At 39.3% G+C, this 22,620-nt stretch overlaps 1 protein-coding gene across 1 annotated transcript; it reads left to right on the top strand.

The window, feature by feature from the left end:
* Positions 1–12,600: 12,600 nt before the first annotated feature.
* Positions 12,601–19,185, top strand: LOC125377257 (putative ankyrin repeat protein RF_0381). The gene is made up of 6 exons (XM_048390138.1): positions 12,601–12,716; positions 14,268–14,331; positions 15,772–15,856; positions 16,169–17,347; positions 18,057–18,183; positions 19,182–19,185. Exons 1-6 carry the CDS (start codon positions 12,601–12,603, stop codon positions 19,183–19,185), a joined length of 1,575 nt encoding a protein of 524 aa, XP_048246095.1.
* Positions 19,186–22,620: the final 3,435 nt, after the last annotated feature.

Here is a 22,620-nt window from a genome sequence, read left to right as displayed (position 1 = left end):
GGTAATATCTGGCGAAGAAGTCCTTCCCACCATTAAGAACCTGAAAAGAAATAAAGCTTCTGGGTTAGATTTTGTTGAAAAAAGATTATTTTATTGATGCGACAATTCATTTAATACTCCCCCTAACTGATTTCTTTAACTTGATACTTAGTTTTGGTTTGTACTAGATTGTTGGCTGAAGGTAAAAATAAAGCCGAAAAATATGAAGAAAGGTGGACACCTAGATCCAAACTCGTATAGACCAATAACAATTCTCATCTGTTTCGGAAACCTCTTCACAAGTATCCTTAATGGGAAGCTCACTGAGTTTGTAGACACTAATAATATTTTAACTCCAGCCCAAGCAGGAATCAGAAAAGGTTTCTCCACAACTGACAATGTATTTGTTCTACATGCAATCAGGGAAATTTTAAAACAAGCAAATCGAAACCTCTATTGCGTCTTTACTGATTTTACAAAAGCATTCGACACTGTGTGGACAGCTGGTTTACGGTATAAATTGCTAAACTATGGTATATATGGTAAACTTAGCTTATCTTTGTAAAGAATATGTGCCATAATATAAAATCCACTGTTATGCTACATATTCAAATATCCCCTTTCTTCCCATGCAAAATTGGAATAAGACAAGGCGAAATACTTTTGCCACTTTTGTTTTCACTTTTTACAATGATATCGAGCCCTTCCTACTGAAACGAGGAAATAAAGGTGTTAATTTAGATTACCAAAGCGAAACAATCTAATATTTTGGCCGCTGTTTATTGTTTTGTTATATGTAGATGATGCTGTTTTATTCAGTGAAGACCCCGCAGACCTACAACAATCACATGACAATTTTCCTAGTTATTGTTCACGATGGGAACTAAATGTAAACTTATCCAAAACCAAAATAATAGTTTTTGGAACCGGGCCTGCTAGAAACTGCAATCTAAAATACTCATTCACCTTTGGCAATCAAACCATTTAAATTGTCGCTTATAGTACTTACCTAAGATTACAGTTTCACAAAAACGAAAGATTTATAGAAGCCATCGAAACCTTAGTAGAAAATACAACAAAAGCTATGTTAACATTACTATAAAAAGGACGTAATATTCATTTGCCTTTGGATTGTTTAATATCCGCATTTTATTCTTTGATTTCCCGGATCCTATATTACTGTTATGAAATCTTGGCATTTGGAAACATAAAACTAATAGAAATGGTTCACTTAAAATTTCTTAAACTGGCAGCAGGTCTTCGAAATGCGACCCCAAACTACATGTGTATATGATCTATGGGGAACTCGAAAGGGAACCCCTCTATATCAAAATGTACAAACGTGTTATTCTATTCGGGCGTAAAATGGCAATCTATAATCAAAGCCCAAAATTAACAAATATGCTCTTTAAACTTATCACTCATAACGACGCTTGCATCTCAGAAAAACTTCCCTGGACAAGTTTGTCACTTCAAGAAAATATTAAACAACGATAGTTTCTGTGAAATATTTGACAACCCGCAAATATGTTCTTCTTCATGGCTAGTTTCAAAAGTCGAGGAACTATTGTAAGACTAGTTCCTGCAGAATTGGCACGGTTCCCTTACTGAGAGTTCTAAAGGTATGTACTATTAAATGATTAAAGAAAATATAATCTTTGAAAAGTATTTCTTTCTGCCTAAAAACGTTTATCACCCAATCTTACAATTTAGAACAACAAAGCATAACTTACCAATTGAAACTGGAGGCTGGTCTGATATCCCAAGAGTGGAACGTTTGTGTAATCTATGTAGTTCTCCCGCGGTTGCTGACGAGTCTCATTACCTGTTTAGATGTGAAGCTTTTCTCCAGTGTCGGTCTATGTACATACCTAAAGATCTTTCTGAATGGCCTAATATGTATAAATTAAAAAAAATGTTTATCCAGCATTAGAGTAAAAGATATGAAAAACTTGTCCAAATTCACAAATACCATATTTAGAAATATTGAAGCTGTTTGAAAACGTGTACGATATTCTTGTTACACTATTTCTATCAAATTTCATTGTAACCTTTGATCATATATGTATTTGCACAATTCTCCTGTCATGATACTGATATTTCTATTATATTATGAATTTATATAGTAAGGTTTCTCATGTACATGTTCTTCTTTTAAAGAAGTTAAAAGTCTGGATACATCCACCCCACCTTCAATTTCGGATTTACTGTATTGCCCTTAATCTTTTAGATCATGTTCCACAACTTAGTCAAGGGCGTGTGGGAATTAGTTTTCGATACATAATTTGCCATTTATTCTGAATATTGCTGAGTGCGGCGTTAAACAACAAACAAACAATGAAATTGTAAGAGTTTGGATCAGTAAACACCTCGAGCTCTACTCCAGTAGGCGGTAAACGTTATTGAAAATCACACAGAATAGTAAAAGGGCTCCAGTTATTATTATAGTTAAGCACATTGTTCAAAACGCTTTCTATAACGTGACACACGATTAGTGTGTCCACCGAAAAAAAAAAAAGTTTCACAAAGGACATCCTTAATGAGATTCAAGAGTATTTTATTTTTGATATGACATCTATCCATTTCACATATTTAATGCAAGCCCAATACTTACTTTTGTTCTGACTTATTAATATTTTATATCTGATACGAAATCTTCCCCAATCTATCGTTTTTAAGGAATATAATATTTCCGATATAAACTCGCCTATCTATCCCTCTGAATAATGTATATTCTATTTCCTACACAAGTCCTCCCCAATCTATCGTTCTAAACGATGAAAATGGTTTATCTGATGCAATCCCAAGCTATTATCAAACATATGTCTAACTCATATCTGGTAAGTGTTCAAACATTTCTCACAACAGTAACATTTATGAAAATAGGCTCCAAGACTCCAAGACCGAGGGAAAGGGGAGAAAAGTTTATTCAAAGGGTTTTTGTTCCAGTGTAAATTCGCCAACGTTGATTTTGTTTGCTTGTGTTTGCATCCGATTACGTCGCACAGTCACTTATCCAAATCTTTGCATACCCATGCAACATTTGTTACTGTTACATTTAATTACAGTTAAGTTATTCTGGGCATTTGATTGGCTGATTGTGAACCCTGAAATGTATGGGACTACAGTAAACTAGGGTTATAACGAACTCAAATGGACCACTAATTTTAGTACGTTAAAACCGTAGTTCGTTATAAGCATATATACAACATCCATACAGCAAATGGCCGGGACCAAAAATTAAGTTCGTAATATTCGTCAGTTCGTTATAAGCGTGTTCGTTATAAACGTATTTTACTGTACTTTAGCAACTTGCAGTTGTTATACAATACAATTGTACAATATAATACTGACTGGGTATACACCACAAATTTGCTTTAAACCAGTTTCAGAACTTTTAAAAAAGAGACAATGCAATATATTAAATGGGCTGGTTTATATATCACCAGCAACCAGGGACCACGAGGACTTACGATACTACTGTTCCCTGCATGGTATCCCAGCAGGGCTAGTACCACCCCTCAGCTATTAGCCAGTGGGGAAGAGGACAAGGACAGCATCATCAGACATTTCAGTATGATTTCAACTAGAAGTAGGCTAATTAAGACAAGTAAATGAGTGATATGTGTCCAGTGTAACATCAGTTAATTGTTCGTGACCCAAATTGTCGACAGCCTTGTCACTTGACATTTCAGCAGCTGCACTCAGTGAACTGTCACAGAAATGTTTGAAACCAAACTGTAGCCCGTCATCTGCTGCGTATTCACAATTGTCTGGTCAACGATTTACAAATTCATGGGCGAAATTAACCAATTCTCAAGGAAGTAATTCTACGCATGTGTCTTTCGATTTTATGTCAACGTTTTGCGTCCTACCGTGTCTAGGTTGTACAACATAAGGTATCATTGTTTGGAAATACGCTTTCTTGTAATTCAACATGTTTTAGCCAGTATTTAACATGGTCAACAAATACGATTACGATTAGTGTGTCCACCGAAAACATAAAGTTTCATAAAGGACATCCATAATGAGATTCAAGTGCATTTTATTTTTGATACGACATCTGTCCATTTCACATGTTTATTTCAAGCTCAATACCTACTTTTGTTCTGACTTTTTAATATTGTATATCCAATTCGAAATCTTCCCCAATCTATCGTTTTTAAGGAATATAATATTTCCGATAAACACTCGCCTATCTATCCCTCTCAATAATGTATATACTTTTTCCTATACAAATCCATCCGAATCTATCGTTATTAATGATGAAAATGGTTTATCTGATGCAATTCAAAGCTATTATCAAACTTATGTCTATTTAATATCTAGTAAATGTTCTCCCTGTGGGGGCCCGGGGTCGTTAAAGAACAATGTGTCCTCAGCACCCCATTGCAGGGGGCACGGATGGCCCAGTCGCCTAAGGCGCCGCGATTCGCTGTAAAGAGTTGCGTCCCTTGGACATGCCAGAGACCTATGATTGTGGGTTCGAATCCTGGTTCGCCACGATTATGTTTCAAGGTTTGTCTAGGTTTGTCGAGGTTTGCCATACCCGTGCTCGTGGGTTTCACCGAAGTGGTAAAGGTCCGAGACCTGCATCACTTCGGGCTTTCCTCCCACATTAAGCTGACACGCCGCAATGTGACTGGAATACTGTTAAAAGTGGCGTTAAACCAAACTCACTCACTCACTCAGAACCCCATTGCTGGTCGTGAAAGTCGACCGAACTGGGCAGCCTGTTTGCCGTGGGCTGCGACCCTGTGTCGGCAGAGGAAGGAATTCTAGTGGTTGAGGGCGACGGACCCGGCAACAGTGCTCCTTAGTCAAACACACCTCTTGGACCCTAACTTTGCCTAGACGGGTGGTAGAATGGGACCGATTCTATCAATCGGCTGGTCATGTCATACCCTGTGCATTATATATTTCATGCACACTTTGGTATTTAAAAAGAAATTTAAGTTTATGATAATATTACACTAATTTTAAAACACATAGCAGTTATTCAAAATTTATCCATTAGTTCTATTTCTTTTAAAAGCCAATAATTAAATGAGCATTTACATTATTAAAGTGAATGAGTGAGTGAGTTAATATTTGACGTCACATCGGCAGTATTTCAGCCATATCGTGACGAGAAGTTATACATAAATGATACATATATTTAGATTAAATAAAAACCTGTCAACGATGGACAGTGCAATAACTAGAATATCACAGATTTGATTTAAAACTAGTTGAGAATATTAAAAAGCAGTAAGAATTAATGAACAACATCCCTTAATGAAGCTGAATGATAATAGATATCCCTTGTGAGAGAAAAATCATGCTTTACTGTGATTCTCTCATCAGAAGGGACACAAAACGAAGGATCCTCACCTTTTAATAGGTATTCATGAGTAAAACGGGTATTGCCAATTTGACATAGTCGTAGTACAACTTCATGACGTCTCGATTGGCATCCCAAGTATATAACCTAAAGTTTGTTTTATTTCATGGCGTTTGTTTAAAGAGACCGGCTTATCAAGAGCTGCTTTAGCAGCAGCACCAGCCTTGGTGTTACCCACAATGCCGACGTGACTCGGTAACCAACAAAAGACAATGTCGAACTGGCCAGTAGGGAGATCATTGTATAATTCTAAAATATATCATTCAGCTTCTTTAAAGGATGTTGTTCATTAATACTTACTGCTTTTTAATATTCTCAACTAGTTTTAAATCAAATCTGTGATATTCTAGTTATTGTACTGTCCATCGTTGACATTTCGTAAGTCTTAATATATGTATCATTAACGTATAACTTCTCGTCACGATATGGCTGAAATACTGCCGATGTGACGTCAAATATTAACTCACTCACTCATTCACTTTAATAATGTAAATGCTCATTTAATTATTGGCTTTTTAAAAGAAATAATGGATAATTTTGAATGATTGTTATGTGTTTTAAAATTAGTGTAATATTATCATCAACTGGGATTATAGATGGTGGTGTCCCTCGGGGGTTAAAGTAATGTAAAAGTATTTTCCTCCTGTCGGTGACACATAAATCCATTATAAATGTTACAAAGTTAACAAGCATGAAATAGTCATATCCCCCGCCAATATGACATGTCCGGTTGTGTGCAATGCATTAGCTCCTGTGAACTATGTTCACTGGGCCTTTTTGTAAATGGCTCAATTGCAGCACAAAAAAGTAATTACTGGTGTTATTTTGCCATCTGCAGTTTATGATAGAATATGTACCTGTATTTGTAATGAGTAAGGATGAGACATGGACGAACAACTTCTTTATTACAATTAGAAGCGAAGGTTTCGGTGTAGGTTCTAATACCGTTTTCAAGCAATTGAAGTACTGATTATGGTTGACAAGAATATATACAGGATAGGAGGCAGTGTTTATACAGTTGAGTAGGTTTAAGATCAGTTACACTGTTGTATTTGTAATGAGTTGTGTTTCTGCATGAAGTAAGTAAGTGAATGCAACAACCGTGTCCATGACACTTTTAGTGTAAAATTCACATACGCAATGCAGAACTTACCAACAAGAAAGGAAATGTATTCAATCTGCGAGATGACATTATGTGCCAAGTTTGGTGAAGAAATATGGTACGGTTTTCAAGATCTACCCTGGAAACGAGGACTACCGCGATGCAAGGGAAACTCGAAAAATGTTGTTTTTATAAATTCCAAATTATCAAAAGGCACCAGTTCACCCCTAGACCTATCTACGTGCCACGTTTGGTGAAGAAATATGGTACGGTTTTTAAGATCTGCTCCGGAAACGAAATGTGACGGACGGACGGAAGGACGGATGGACTGAAGGACGGACGGACGGCACCCATTCCTATATGCCACATAATAATATTGACTAGTGTTTTAGAAATTATGTTGTGTCTTCTAAATATTGGCTAGCATATCGTACAGCCACTGGTGTCCAAAGTGATGGCATAAATCCTGCTGGGGATTCATGCAGGAAGCAAAAGAACTGTAAGTCCCCATGATCCCTAGTGAGGTGGTCCAACTTTGGTTGCTGGTGGTCTATAGCCTATTTCTAATTGATATAATTATTCTATGTACTTAATGGTGTTTTAGATTTGATCAGGTTTGTTTTATTGTTTAATAGTGATATTTACCCTACCATTTTACTGTCCTTTGTTGACAGGAATTTAGAAATTATTATCTTGTTCTCATCACGATATGGCTGCAATTCTGCTGATGTGATGCCAAATTTTAACTCACTCACTCACTCACTCACTTTATGTTGGTTAGTATTGCTCACAACCAACAGTTGCTGGGGTGGTAACGTGAATCCTGCTGAGGTATGATGGAGGATGCTTGGGCGCCGTGGGTGCGCGTGGTCCCTAGGCTTGGTTGGTTGGTTTTGTTGTTTAACGCCGCACTCAGCAATATTCCAGCTATATGACGGCGGTCTGTAAATAATCGAGTCTGGACCAGACAATCCAGTGATTATTATCATGAGCATCGATCCACGCAATGGGATCGATGACATGCATCAACCAAGTCAGTGAGTCTGACCACCCGATCCCGTTAGTCGCCTTTTACGACAAGCATAGTCGCCTTTTACGGCAAGCATAGTCGCCTTTTACGGCAAGCATGGGTTGCTGAAGACCTATTCTACCCCGGATCTTCACGGGTATGGTCCCTAGGGAGGTGGTCTGGCTGTGGTTGCTGGTGGTCTGTGGTCGTGTTTTGGAATGTATGAATGATATTGTTGTGCCCAAGTGTGTTTGAAAGAATTTGTTTTTAAATGTAACTTTGCATTAATGATTCGCTTGTGGATATATCAACTTGGCCTCGTCGCTATTTGGCTGAAATAATGCTGATGTGACGTTAGAATTGAACATCCTTGTCACAATCACTGTCTCCAAAGCTATCAACAGCATTTTAGGAGAGGTGAAATACATTTCCCGGCACCGTTGTGGTACCAGTCTATTGAAATGTTCAAAATGAAATGAAAGGGTCAAAATGTTCAGAAAGATTGCTTCCGTGTGTATTAGTGCTAGGGAATTCCCAGGGATTCCCAAGGAATGTGGAAGTAGTCCGCAGGGTTCACTTTGTTTCTCGTGAAAAACGTATGAACGTCAAATTGTGTCATTCGACAATTTCGCAGTCATGTGACCGACCTCTCGTCAACTTTATATTTAAAAAAATGTTTGTTTAACTTTTGACTTTATTTCACCCTGAACAACACATTATTTTATTATACATTTATAAACGCACACATTTGAAATGTGTTTTTAACTATTACTGAAACATTTCTATACTTGCCTACAGTCCCAATGCCCAGAAGGCGGTGGCTCATGGGTCAATCTTGTGGAACATGTTTATGATGTTTCTGCTTGAGTATACCCTCTTGGTATCGCCTGTCGGAGGCCCACAGGCATATGACATTGTCCTTGTTGACACTCCATGGTGGGTGGGGACCCAAGAGGATGAAATACACTTACAAGCAACATGGAATCCCCAATCCCCAATGTCAAAAAAGGTTCTCATGAATCACATGATACTGAAGATCATAATCCGCGGACGTTTCCTGTTACTTTCGAAAATTGGTCTAGACCCTGGTTGATTCTTCTTTGGATGACATTACTCTGAAGCTTAATCCATTTGCGGTTGAAAAGGCTATACAAGGCATGGCTGGTGATGTCGAAGATGCAAAAAGATTAAGCAGTTCCATCTTCCTGTTGTTGTTTCCCCGCATAGGCCCCTGAACAGCAGTAAGGGAATTGTGCGAGACAGAGGCCGATTCCTTGCTGACATGACTGAGGATGACATTTTAGACGATCTAAAGAGCCAAAATGTAATGGCTGTAAAAGGCTTTTCTACAAAGAGAAATGGTGAGTTTACAAAGACCAACACTTATATATTTACTTTTGGCTTTCCACCGAGATGCTGCAAGTGTCAACATTTTGGCCATGGATCTAGAACATGTCATGAGCAGGCTGCTTGCCATCGATGTGGTGGCAACTGTCTAGACCAATTTAACAAGGATTGCTCTTGTGTGAACTGTAGTAGTAGACATGTTTGATCTTCCAAAGATTGTCCAAGATCCAAACGTGAATCCCAAAATTGTTGAGATGTTCTGTTCATGTTTTATGTTATTTCATGATGCGAAGAAGATGTGTTCTGGACGAAGAAAATTCTTCACTAAGTTCCTACTCTGCAGCTGTTTCCCGGCAAAATACACAACCTATCCCATAACGTGTTTTACATCCTGTATCATGCACAGCTGTTGCATGTCAGACAGACTATACCCGGGCTAAACCAGAATCGGAGTATATTTCTCTATCTACAGACTTATCAACTGTTCTAGAAACAGTTCCCAAACAACATCCCAGGACCAATCATTATCTCAGTCAAATCCTTAAACGCAATTTGAAACAAATGTAATACAAATCACAAAAAACAAACCCAAACCTAGAACATATAAGAAATATCACAGTGGCAGACCCTCGACAGAATCAGACAATCAGATCCAGTTGTTTCACAAGTTTGGATCCCTTGTGGATATGGACTTTTCTGACATCAGCCACCACAGGACACACAGCTTGTCCCCTATTAAGATTCCGAAAACGTAATGTCTTCACATATTATACAATGGAACTGTAGAGGATTCCGAAACAATTTTAGTGATTTACAACTTTTAACTCAAGATTACACTCCATCAGCTTTATGTTGCAAGAAACATACCTAACATCTACAGATACATTTGATTTCAGACATTATGATTCCCACCATTGCTTCTCTCCTCCTGTTGAGAGGGCTACTGGAGGATCTTCTATTTTGGTGCGTCTGAGCACCATTCATAGCCCTGTTCCGCTCAATACCCCTCTTTAGGCAGTTGCAGTCCTTGTTATGCTGCATATTGTTTTTACTATGTGTTCACTCTGTATTCCACCATCATCATCTTTACGTCAGTGAGATCTTCATGCCCTTTAAGACCAACTCCCTCAACCCTGCATTATTATGGGAGATTTTAATGGCCATACTCCACTTTGGGGCAGCAATATAACCAATAGAAGGAGGATTGAGGAACTCAAGGAACAAACTTGAGGTTATTTTCTCAAATAATGATTTATGTATTTTTAATGATGGCTCTAACCCATGCAACTATGCAGTAAGCAACTCGCTCATACTTTCTCTGGATTTATCTGCTGCAGATGCCAACTGTTTAATGAATTGGAAAGGTCAGTCCATAATGACCTTTATGGAAGTGGCCACTTTCCTACTGTAATTACAACCATAAATCCAACAGATGCTCCACCATCATCATCAAGATGGAATTTTACAAATACAATATGCTCTGAAAGATTACGGCCTTAATTAAGTCTAAATGGTAATGACCCTATTCACTTTTTCACTAATTAAACATAATAGCTGATGAATTTATCCCAAAGTCCTCTACGGTTCCACATTTCCATAAACCATGGTTTTAACATGGACTGCAAACTTGGCAAAAGTATGTTAATTCACGAATACCTATTTCAAAGGTTTGGTATGGTTAAGAAAGTTAAAGGAAAGGGTCCAACTCCAGTGTTTGCCATCTGAAGGAGGGTGACATTCGTCTAATAGATAAATGTCATATTGCTAATACATTAGGTGAAACAATAGCTCAATCTGTTTAATGAATTGGAAAGGTCAGTCAACAATGAACTTTATGGAAGTGGCCACTTTCCTACTGTAATTACAACCATAAATCCAACAGATGCTCCACCATCATCATCAAGATGGAATTTTACAAAGGCCGATTGGTCTTTATTTCATACAATATGCTCTGAAAGATTACGGCCTTAATTATGTCTAAATGGTAATGACCCTATTCACTTTTTTTCTTTTTGACTAATTAAACATAACAGCTGATGAATGTATCCCAAAGTCCTCTACGGTTCCTCATTTCCATAAACCATGGTTTTAACATGGACTGCAAACTTGCTAGAAAGGATAGGAAGAAGGCAGAAGAATATCTTCATCACCATTCAACAGTTCATAACTTAAATCAATTTATAATTTCAAACGCCAAATCTAGTCGCTCATTTAAGAAAAATAAACGACAGTCATGGCAAAAGTATGTTAATTCACGAACACCTATTTCAAAGGTTTCGTATGGTTAAGAAAGTTAAAGGAAAGGGTCCAACTCCAGTGTTTGCCATCTGAAGGAGGGTGACATTCGTCTAACAGATAAATGTCATATTGCTAATACATTAGGTGAAACAATAGCTCAACATTCCTCATCATCCAATTCTCTACCTGACTTTCAGAAATTTAAGTAACAGCAAGATAAAAAGAAGCTTAATTTTAACTCAGATAATGGTGAGGATTATAATGAAGTATTTTCCATTAATGAGCTCCATACCGCCCTTGGGCAAACTCATGATACTGCTCCAGGGCCAGATTATATTCCTTATCAACTCCTTAAACATTTACCCGAATCGTGTTTAGAAACAATGCCTAAAATCTTTGACAATATTGGACTTCTGATAATTTTCCATCATTATGGCGAAATGCTACTGTCATTCCTATACCTATGCTGGTCGAGATCATAACGATCTCTCCAATTACAGGCCAATATCCGTTACCAGCTGCGTCTGTAAGACTATGGAACGTATGATAAATAATCGTTTAGTTTGGTACTTGGAAACCAACAATCCCATTACTAATATTCAATGTGTTTTCGTAGTGCCATCGATGATTTAGTACGTTTACTACATTTAGTACGTTGCGAGATCCCACATGGCAGTATGGTATTTTAAAAGATCGACAGGATTTTGTTTAAGGGTCCGTTTGCCTCTATTTATATCTCAGTGTTTGTATAAAATAGACCATTTCAAATTCGTGTGGGTTCAACCTTGTCTGACCATTGCGTTCAGTATCAGGGTGTCCCACAAAGCAGTATCTTGTCTGTAACATTGTTTAGCGTAAAGATGAGCAGTTTATCAAAGGTTTTAAACGATACACTTGATGGATCCTTATTTGTGGAATATTTCAATATTTCTGGTAGTGATAAAAATATGCATGCGAGTGGAAGGCAGCTACAATTATGCCTAAATATAATCCAAAAATGGCCTCTTAAAATGGTTTTAAATTTTTAAAAGCCAAGACCAACTGCATTCATGTTTGTAGGAAATATAAGCAGAATAAGGACCCTGATCTTGTTTTGGATGGTGCTCCTCTCAACGTTGTTAAAGAGGCCAAGTTTCTTGGTATTATTTATGACCGTTACTTGACCTTTCTGCCACACATAAATTCTTTAAAGACTAAAGGCTCTCGATTTAATAAAAGAAGTTTCAAATGGAAAGTTGGGAGGAGATAAGAAAATCCCCCCCCCCCCCCCCCCCCCCCTCCCCCCAACTGTACAGAGCCCTCGTCCGCTCTAAACTTGATTCGGGCGATATTAACAGCACTAGAATACATTAGTAAGCAATCAAAGCATAAACAATGTGTTATACTTTCCGACTCTCCGTCCTGTCTTCAGGCAATAACAAATCAATCGACCAAACATTCACTTTTAATCGAAATTCCTGAATTGTACAATGAACTTGCTCTGGCCAATACGACATCGTTTTTTCCTGGTTACCAAGTCATGTTGGCATCATAGGTAACACAATGGCTGATGCTGCAGCTAAAGCAGCGCTCAACAGATCTGTGACACCACTTCTTAGTCCATGCACTGATTACAAGCCTGTGACTGGATCGTATATCCGAGATCTGATGCAAAAGAAGTGAGTGAGTGAGTGAGTGAGTTTGGTTTTACGCCGCTTTTAGCAATATTCCAGCAATATCACGGCGGGGGACACCAGAAATGGGCTTCACACATTGTACCCATGTCGGGAATCGAACCCGGGTCTTCGGCGTGACGAGCGAACGCTTTAACCACTAGGCTACCCGACCGCCCCATGCAAAAGAAGTGGGACACCCAAGTAGGTATAAATAAATTACATGACATTAAACCAAATATCGGTTACACCTACTCGGGTTGTCAGTCCAGATATGAAGAGGTCACTTTCAGACGATGTCGTATTGGCCATTCTCGCTACACAAATGAGTTTTTGTTAAAAAAGTGAGGATCCTCAGTTCTGCATCCCTTGTGATGTCCTGCTTGACTGTGTTGATTTTTCCACCACAAGGGATAAATATTTCAAGGTTTTATTGCTGAAGGATCGTTTTAATACTGTTAGTTCTCATTTAATTATTGGCTTTATAAAAGAAAAAAACTGTTTAATGAATGTTATAAATTTGTTTTGTATAAAATAAATTACTTTCAAGCACTAGTGGAATAAATCAATATCTGTGATTGATCGTGGCTGTATCCTCAAAGGGGGTTAAAGTAGTGTAAAATTATTGTCCCATGGAGGGTATCGTAAGTCCATATTATTCAAAGTATGTAATTTCAACTACAGTTTAAATCGTAGACTATATGTTCTTTTAATTTGGATAAAATTGTCAATAATCGCCAACACCTGAAGGCAAGATATAAATCCGTCTGGAGTCCATGCAGGAAGCTAAAGTACTGTTAGTCCCCATGGTCCCAAGTATGGTGATCAGTTGCTGGCGATCTTATAGCCCGTTATTATAATGCATGTCATGTATTATGCTAATGTTTTTATGCCACTTTTAACATTATTCCAGTTATATCGCGGGTGTCAGCTTAATGTGGGAGGAAAGCCCGAAGTGATGCAGGTCTAAGACGTTTACCACTTCGGTGAAACCCTAGAGCACGGGTATGGTGCTGACAAAACTAGAAACATACTTGGGGCGAACCGGGATTCGAACCCACAATCATAGGTTGCTGGCGTGCCCAAGGGGCGCAACTCTGCACAGTTTAGCGCGGCGCCTTAAACGACTTGGGCAACCGTGCCCCCTTAATATGATTTTATGATTACATACCAGCTTTAAATATATTTCTGTGATAAGTCTAGTTATTTTACTGGCAGGTTTTTTTAAAATATAAATTTAATTGTATTGATTATGCTTAACTATTGATGTATTATATTTAAACCTTGATAGTCACGATATGGCTAAAAAACTGCCGATGTGACTTAAATTTTTAACTCACTCACTCACTCATGTATTTCTTCTCCAACCAGTAGATCTGTAAGCATTCCAGTTTACATTTTCAACTCCTTGGGGAGTATGCAAACCAAGCTGCCGACTGGCGTTTTCATATCGCCCTCACATATTGGGTATCCATTCTCTGGTGGGTGAACAGAGGCACATTTAAATTGACCCACTTACCCAGGATGACACTATACGTTTTGACATTTGTGTTTCAGGTGCATGAACATGTTGTGTTTCCATAATTTGGTCATCCTCCACCGTATGAGTGGGATTATGAGTGTACAGGGCGAACTAGGGATATCAACAACAATGTCAAGACAACTATTTTGGTGATATATTTTTTCAAAAACGTATTCGTCTCAACATGAGGATTAGTTAGAACAGTCTGTCTGCTAGCCCTGCAATGTCTTTTGTGTTAATATCGCCCTAAACCTTAAAAGTATTTGGACACGCCCGCTAACGGACTCCTGTTTCCTGTTTGCCTGATAATGGCTTAGGTGGGGCTTGTGTTAGTATTTGTTAGTATTTCGGTTTAATGGAGGTATGTGTATACAGGCTGACACAGTCCGCATGTCTGTTTACGCTAATACTTCAATACGTAAACAAACATTGAAGTCAATTATTAAATTGCCCAAGCTGTGCATAATCAATTTTGAATTCACTGATTTGTGATAGACTATACATCGAATTATTTTTACCATTCATTGACATTACTAATTCATTTGAATACCACTGATAACATATCATCTTAAGATGCGAAGAAAGCTATCAAACTTGGGGTGGATACCTGGTTGATATGTGAGAGCCAATAGCCACCATTGTTCTCCTTACCCTCATCGACGCTAGTGCTAATCGACTTGGCCTGACACTTTAATCTGTACAACCTGAAATCCCCGAACCAGGGCTGTCAGTTGTGTATCTCGTATACATCTTTCAGCATGACAATTAAGAAATGGACGCTCAACATCCGTCGCCTGTTAGCAGCTTGCTTGGTATTCGGACAGCTGGTAGATTCTATAAGCTTCATGAACATTGGCGTCAAGTTATGTCAATACAAGTGTATACAGTATGGCTGTCGTGGTATTCGATACAACATTGAGAATCTAACTTGTCACCTATCAGAAATGGACTCAGAAGTGTTTATGAAAGAGACCGGACACTACATTGGACCTACGCGTCTTTCAAATGTAAGATTTGTACACAATGCCTACAATCATCTGCTTCTCGTAAAAAGAAAAGTGCATAGCAGTATCACTGCACCATATATATGAACGTGAAGTGAAGGTCTTACGATAAACAAACCATTTTCATATCTATCATGTTCCATGGGCTCATACAGTTTTCTATATGCTGCCATTCACTACTGGAAAAAGACTGCTATCTTACTACTATTGCGCTTGTAAATTCAAAGGAGCTTCATTATGGATATTTTAAGTAAGACGTCGGTTCGAATCCTGTTTTGTCCTCATTAAGTTTAGGGGTCATGGGTGGCTCAGTCGTCTAAGGCGCCACAATTCGCTGTTGCGTCCCTTGGGTTCAAATCATTTGCATATCTCTGAACTGCCGTTTAGTCAGTCACGTCAACTGAACTATAATTCAAGCAGTGTCAGACCAAATTCATTTTCTGGTTTTACATCAAATAATGATAGTCAAAATTACACCGTGTTATTACTTACTAAAATTACTTAATCCCGAATGTCCCCTAACATCTGTTTTCAGGTCCGAGCAGGCGTCTGTGCATTCAACACTTGTCAAGGGAGCAGATGCCTAGAGACTCGTGCTGGAACGACTGCCTGTGTCAAAGGTACTTACGCCGCAAGAGGCGACTTTTTTAGTTGTAAGAGGCAACTGACGGGATCGGGAGGTTAGGCTGCCTGATTTAGATGATGTACGTCATCGTATCTCATTTGCGTAGATCGCTGCCCATGATGTCTATCACTTTATTGTCTGTTCCATTTACAGACCACCATCAAATGGCTGGAATATTGCTGAGTGCGGCATAAAACAACAAAGAAACAATCAAAGTTACTTACCGACATTTATTGTTAAAGATACATTAGTAACAGATGAAAAGTGAACCCTAAACATTGTGTCATGTCTGCATGTCATTTTCCAGGGGGACATAATCAAGCACAACGACAGACAACTGTTATCACCACTCTCATCGATGCCTGCACCGTTGGAGACCTGCCTCAAGTCAAATACATATTGTCTCAAGATATTGCAAACATCAATAAAAGAGGGAAGAAAGGTATGACACCAGCGATGATAGCAGCACAGAAAGGACACAGAGAGATACTTGAATTACTTGTGAAGAAAGGTGCTGACCTGTGTCTATTAGATGATGATGACAACAGTATCTTACATGTGGCCTCTAAAGAGGGAAACGTGGAGATAGTGAAGTATATCCACTCACAGAACATCATTGACATTGAAAGTAGAGGGGACTACGGGAATACACCGGTGATGTTTGCTGCACTATTTGGAAAGATGGAAGTGTTGTTTTTTCTTGTGAAAATAGGAGCTGATCTATCAAAATTGAATGAGGACGGTGAGAATATCCTCCATCTTTCCAGTCGAGGAGGAGATGTAGAGATAGTGAATTATGTCCTCACACACAAGATTGTCGATATAAACAGTAGAACGTACGCTTTGAAGACACCATTAATGCTGGCAGCGATGTCAGGGACGAGTAAATTGTTTCAGTTATTGATAGAGAGAGGAGCTGATATCGCACAATCACATGACAGTACGGAACTCCTTGAATATGCCTGCAAAGGTGGAGATGTTGATATAGTGAAGTGTGTCCTCAACCTAGCCAAGGTGGACATCAACTGTGATTTGTTGGGTGGGGCCACACCATTGCTGTATGTAGCACTCTTGGGGCACACTGAAGTGTTTAAATTACTGGTAAGGAAAGGAGCCGATGTGACAAAGGTAGATGATTACAAGGAAAATATCCTTCATCGTTCCTGTGAAAAAGGAAATTTGGAGATCGTGAGATATATCCACACAAAAAACATTGTGGACTTAAACAGTGAAGAAGATGAAGGTATGACAGCGGTGTTACTTGCAGCACAATCGGGGACAAGAGATGTGTTTGACTTATTGGCGGAGAGAGGAGCTGATGTGTCAGTTGTAAACACTTATGGTAAAAATATTCTTCATTTGGCCTGTGACGGAGAAGATAAAAAGATAGTGAAGTATGTCCTCACGCAAAACATTGTGGACATCAACAGTAAACAAAATGAAGGGATGACAGCGGTGTTACTTGCAGCACAATCGGGGACAAGAGGTGCGTTTGACTTACTGACGGAGAGAGGAGCTGATATGTCAGTAGTAAATACTTATGGGGAAAATGTCCTTCATTTGGTCTGTCAAAAGGAAATAAGGACATTGTGAAATGTGTGTTGTCACATGCCATGGTAGATATAACTGCAATAAATAAGAAGGGATTGAATGCAGCAATGATAGCTAAGAAATACGGTTACTTATCAATAACAAATCTACTGTCACAAGTCTCTCAAGTGAAGTAATATCGCAATAACAATTATCATTAATAATACACAATTGGCATACTCTTAATTCGAATGCACTGTGGTTCATTGTTGCATAGAAAAATTTTTTTATTTGCCTCTACACTGACAATATGTTAGATATTGTTCAAAGTACTGTCATAGCGACTGATTTACGACAACCAATGTCTGGAGAACATTTAATTTAAAAGGCTAATTACTTAATTGTCATTATGTATTAGGCGCTAATCTCCGTTGTTAATCCTCACCAACGTTTCATTGTATATTGACTGGCAGCCAATCTAGGCTACTATATCACTTCCCGTTAATTACTGTTATTTATAGTATGACATTTATTGCCTTAACTGTTCATTCCCTGAGCTGTGTCGGTTCATCACCCCCAGAAGTCCCATGTCAAGAGCAACATCATTGTCTGTCCATTGTTGTTCATTAGTATATATGTGTTACCATTACACGGTGTCATTCAAGCTTGGTATTCCGAGTGCAGGAGTAGGGACGACCTCGAGCAGGACAGTGATGACGATTTTGTCCTTTATTTCCCCAAGAGCTCATTCCCTGTCAAAATGCGCGTTGACAGAACTATGAATAATATCAGGTAACTTTAACTCATAAAATTTAAAAATATGGTCACCTAATGTACTCTCCCGGAAATGAAGGGAATATTAAAAGAGATGATTACAGGAATACAACACACACTTGCATGCACGTCGCTATATAAGTTCAAAAATCTTGGACGCGACGTTAAACCCAATTTCACCCCACCTCATCTGAGACTGAACGAGATCCCCGGCAATTCCACCATTTTATACGCTCGAAACACCCCGTCTAGAATGTTCTGTTTCTGTTCCAAAGTCTGCAAATCACAGATCGATACCCACTGAACTCATTGTCACCCTATTGTTGAGTTCAACCAGTTCAAACCATGCCAAAGGCCCTTAGGCGTTCAGCACATTGTAGACCACACATTCCCGATCTGGTCATAAATGCCGCATTAAAGCAAGAGCTTACATCCTACTGTGGATACTGAAAAGCAATAATACTAATGGTCGAGTGCGATTGGGAACCCTGAGTAAAATGTGTCCTCAAGTGTACAATCTGTTTGCCACGTTTTGAGCACCTCTGTCGTCGGAGAAGAAAAATCTGGTAGTTGAGTGCACTTGTTTGTTCCAGGAACACACCACTTCGAACCTAACTTGAATTAGTCCGGTTCTATATATTTGTTGGTGACCATGTCCTACATATATCGTATGAAGATATTGGATGGAATATTTAAAAGAAAAGATATACATGTTTAGCCTTCACCGATTGATATGTTATATGAATCTCATTGCAGTATCAGGCAGATAGGGCGATGTAGCCAAATAATTGCCTGAAAAGGGTGACCCTTTGACTGCCCCACCCAACCCCCCGCCCAATATCCCCCCACATACATATTGCAACTGTGCGATCGTTATGCAAGTGCTGTCATTCTGAACCCCATACGCATCACACAGAAAGTCACTCACTTCAACAACAAAATGAATGATTACATTCACAAATAACTGACAATTCACAATGCTATATAGTATGATATAGGTTGTATCCTCTTTTCAGGTGAATGCTTGACTTGCCTTTGCATGTGTTTGTGATGGCTATACATTTAACGTCATCATTTATCATCCCTACGTAAGCAATACTGTGTAATTCCTAACATGGACGAATAATGAATGACAATAGTGTTTTTTTAAAGGTGTGAAGTCATCATGAAACTGCAAATAAATTACTGCTAACACAACAATCCAGTGAATATATACACATGCACAAAAGTTAAGTGCCACCCACCAAATTTGTGAGCTGTTACTTTTGGCTCTAAATGATGACTACTGTAACGAGATATACGATTGTTATAAGCCGTACATGTAAACCTCTTGTAATGCAAAAGTTGTCCCAAAGCAAGTTTATCTTGTGTTCAAAAAGAATATGAGCAGAAAGGAATTTTACCGAAGACCAGAAATTGAAGGATTAGAAAACGTTTAAAATCTTTTTTCGTCATGTAACTGTCATGATATCAGCAGACCATATCAGATGTCACATAGACACCTTAGGGAGTGCACAGTCTATTGCAAGACAGAAACGTCAGTAACGTGTGTATAACCCTCGGACATTGACCACAGCTTCAACCCTACGCCTCATATTCAGTACAACCTTCATGAAGTGCGGCTTCAAGTCCAGGGGATCATGATGTCTGATTTTCCGGCCAAGAATGTCCCAGAGTTGCTCAATCGGATTAAGATCTGGACTACAGGCCGGCCAAGGAAGAGTGGCAATAGATTCTTGACGCAAATAAGCCAAAACTGCCTGAGATCTGTGTGGTCTAGCATTGTCGTCCATGTAATCAGGTCTTATCTGAAGAAGATGGTTGTCAAAATGAGGGACTACCACTGGACGAAGAACGGAATCTTGGTATTGTTGGCCATTCAGGTTTCCACGAATTGTCAACAGCGGAAGTTTGCCGCCGAAGGAAACACAACCCCATATCATGACAGACCCCCCGCCACATGCTAAGGTCTTCTGGATGTTCCTTGGTGCAAAACGAGTGTTACGTTGCCTCCAAACACGTAGTCGACCATCAACAGTTTGTAGCAACATTCGACACTCGTCAGACCAATGGATCCTTCTCCAGTTGGCCAAGTTCCATCGACTACGGGCACGACACCATATCAGACGATTCCGCATGTGCCTCTCAGTCAGTTGAGCACGTTTTACTGGTCTTCTGTCGTTATAACCAGCCGCTCTGAGGCGACGCCTTACGGTCATCGTCAAGAGTCTCTGATGGGTAATCCAATACACAACCCCATATCATGACAGACCCCCCGCCACATGCTAATTTCTTCTGGATGTTCCTTGGTGCAAAACGAGTGTTACGTTGCCTCCAAACACGTAGTCGACCATCAACAGTTTGTAGCAGCATTCGACACTCGTCAGACCAATGGATCCTTCTCCAGTTGGCCAAGTTCCATCGACTACGGGCACGACACCATATCAGACGATTCCGCATGTGCCTCTCAGTCAGTTTTACTGGTCTTCTGGCATAAAACCAGCCGCTCCGAGGCGACGCCTTACGGCCACCGTCGAGAGTCTCTGGTGGGTAATCCACTGCAGTCTTAAATCTGTTAAAAATGGATTTCGTCTGACTATCCTGAAGAGACGTCTATCCTCTCTGTTGGACGTCTTTCTTGGCCTACCAGACCTATGCCTGTCATTGACATCATTGATTTGACCATGTTTGACAATCAAACGAGTGATAACACTGTGATGACGACCCATTTGTCTTGCAATGGCCCTGCATGACATGCCAGCATTTTTCATGCCTATCACTTGCCATCTTTCAGCGTTACTTAACTTTCTCCTCACCATGGCTGATTTTCAACCTCTATTGGAAGGGGAATTTCACGTAGGAGCAACATGCAACCACGTGTTCATGTTCAAATTTGGGTTATGAAACTATGGAAGCCTAATTCAGTCATACATCGTCATATTTCGTATTTCTGATTCCCGCACTTGAAATCAAGAGACTATGAATATGGTGGCGCTTAACTTTTGTGCATGTGTATATATTAAAGTGAAATTGTAAGTTGGTTCACTCAAATACACTACTTACTGAAAAGGATCTGAAGAAATGACTTTGTTTCAAATACAGTGCCCACACTGTGAGAGCAACAAGAGATTTCCTCAAGCAGAATGGCATCAGAACCATGCAGTGGCCTGCCCTTAGTCCCGATTTATATTCCATTGAGGACCTGTGGGACGAGATTCAAAGACGGCTGAATGACGTCCGACCAAGGCTGACAACTGCAGCTGAACTGTGTCAGACATTACTCAGAGCTTTTCAAGTGCCTGTGGCCTTCATCAACCGCCTCATCCATTCCATGTATCGACGTTGCACGGCAGTCACCGATGCACATGGCGGACACACGAGATACTGACTTGTGATGCAATTTTCTTGCGTTTCTTGTGTTGTGTTTCCCTTTAAGAACATTTGACACTTTAATTTCAACGTTGATGATCAGTTTTGCCATGTTTCATCTTTTTAACTTGTCTCAAAGTATGTTTACAGTGTTTGGACAAATAAGGTTTCTCATATATCTATCCATGGTGACGTTTTTTAGCGGTTCAGTATCGATGAAACGTGTAAATATGCCTATCGTTTTCTTGTATTTTCTAACGTGTGAAATAATCGTAAATGTTGGTCTTAGATTATACATATTTCATTACCCTTGAAATGGTGTTTGACAAGATTTAGATTTATCCTATTTCTCTATACGCTCCGAAATGATCTGTCATAGGTGACTGGAAAATTACCATATTGGCCCAAAACAACCTTTATTTCAGTGGTTAGGTAACACAAGTGCTCGTTAGTGACATAAGGCAATCAGTAACATATGGCGAGAGAGATCGTTTTTAACCACAGACCATTGGAAGTGTCCTGTGTATGCTGAGTACTGTCTGGTCCAGACTTGATTATTTACAGATCGCTGTGATATGGCTGGTATATTGCTGAGTAACAAAACAAAACGCATTGTTGCAGGTACACACTTTGAGCATGCTTTAAACTACAAAATACCTCGGCAATTGGTTATCTCAGGGACATGTCTCCGCTACAATATTTAACTATTTAAATTACCCTGTGAGGTGTATTTTAAGTCTGAAGTAGTCACACGTTTCACTGGTCTAGGGGAGCACTCGTGGCCCAGTCTTCTAAGGCACCGCGATTCGCTGTTCTGAGTTGAATCCTTTTGGCATGCCAGCAATCTATGATTGTGGGTTCGAATCCCGGTTCGCCCCGATTATGTTTCTTGGTTTGTCAGCACCATACCCGTTGTATCATTTCTCTAGATCGAAAAGGATTGATACAGCATGTTTTTTGTTGACAATGGAAGCTTTAATAAACGATTCTAAACGCACCAAATGATCAATTGTACTTCTGTTTTTTTCGGAAACCACACAGGTGTTATTGGTCAACACGAGCGGGACTAATAGATTGTTGACCATG

The sequence above is a fragment of the Haliotis rufescens genome, unplaced genomic scaffold, assembly GCF_023055435.1.
Source record: "Haliotis rufescens isolate VD_foot unplaced genomic scaffold, xgHalRufe1.0.p SCAF_84, whole genome shotgun sequence".
NCBI classification, from domain to species: Eukaryota; Metazoa; Mollusca; class Gastropoda; order Lepetellida; family Haliotidae; genus Haliotis; species Haliotis rufescens.
The sequence above is the reverse complement of the archived record's forward strand: the minus strand, read 5'-3'. Positions and strand labels throughout refer to the sequence as shown.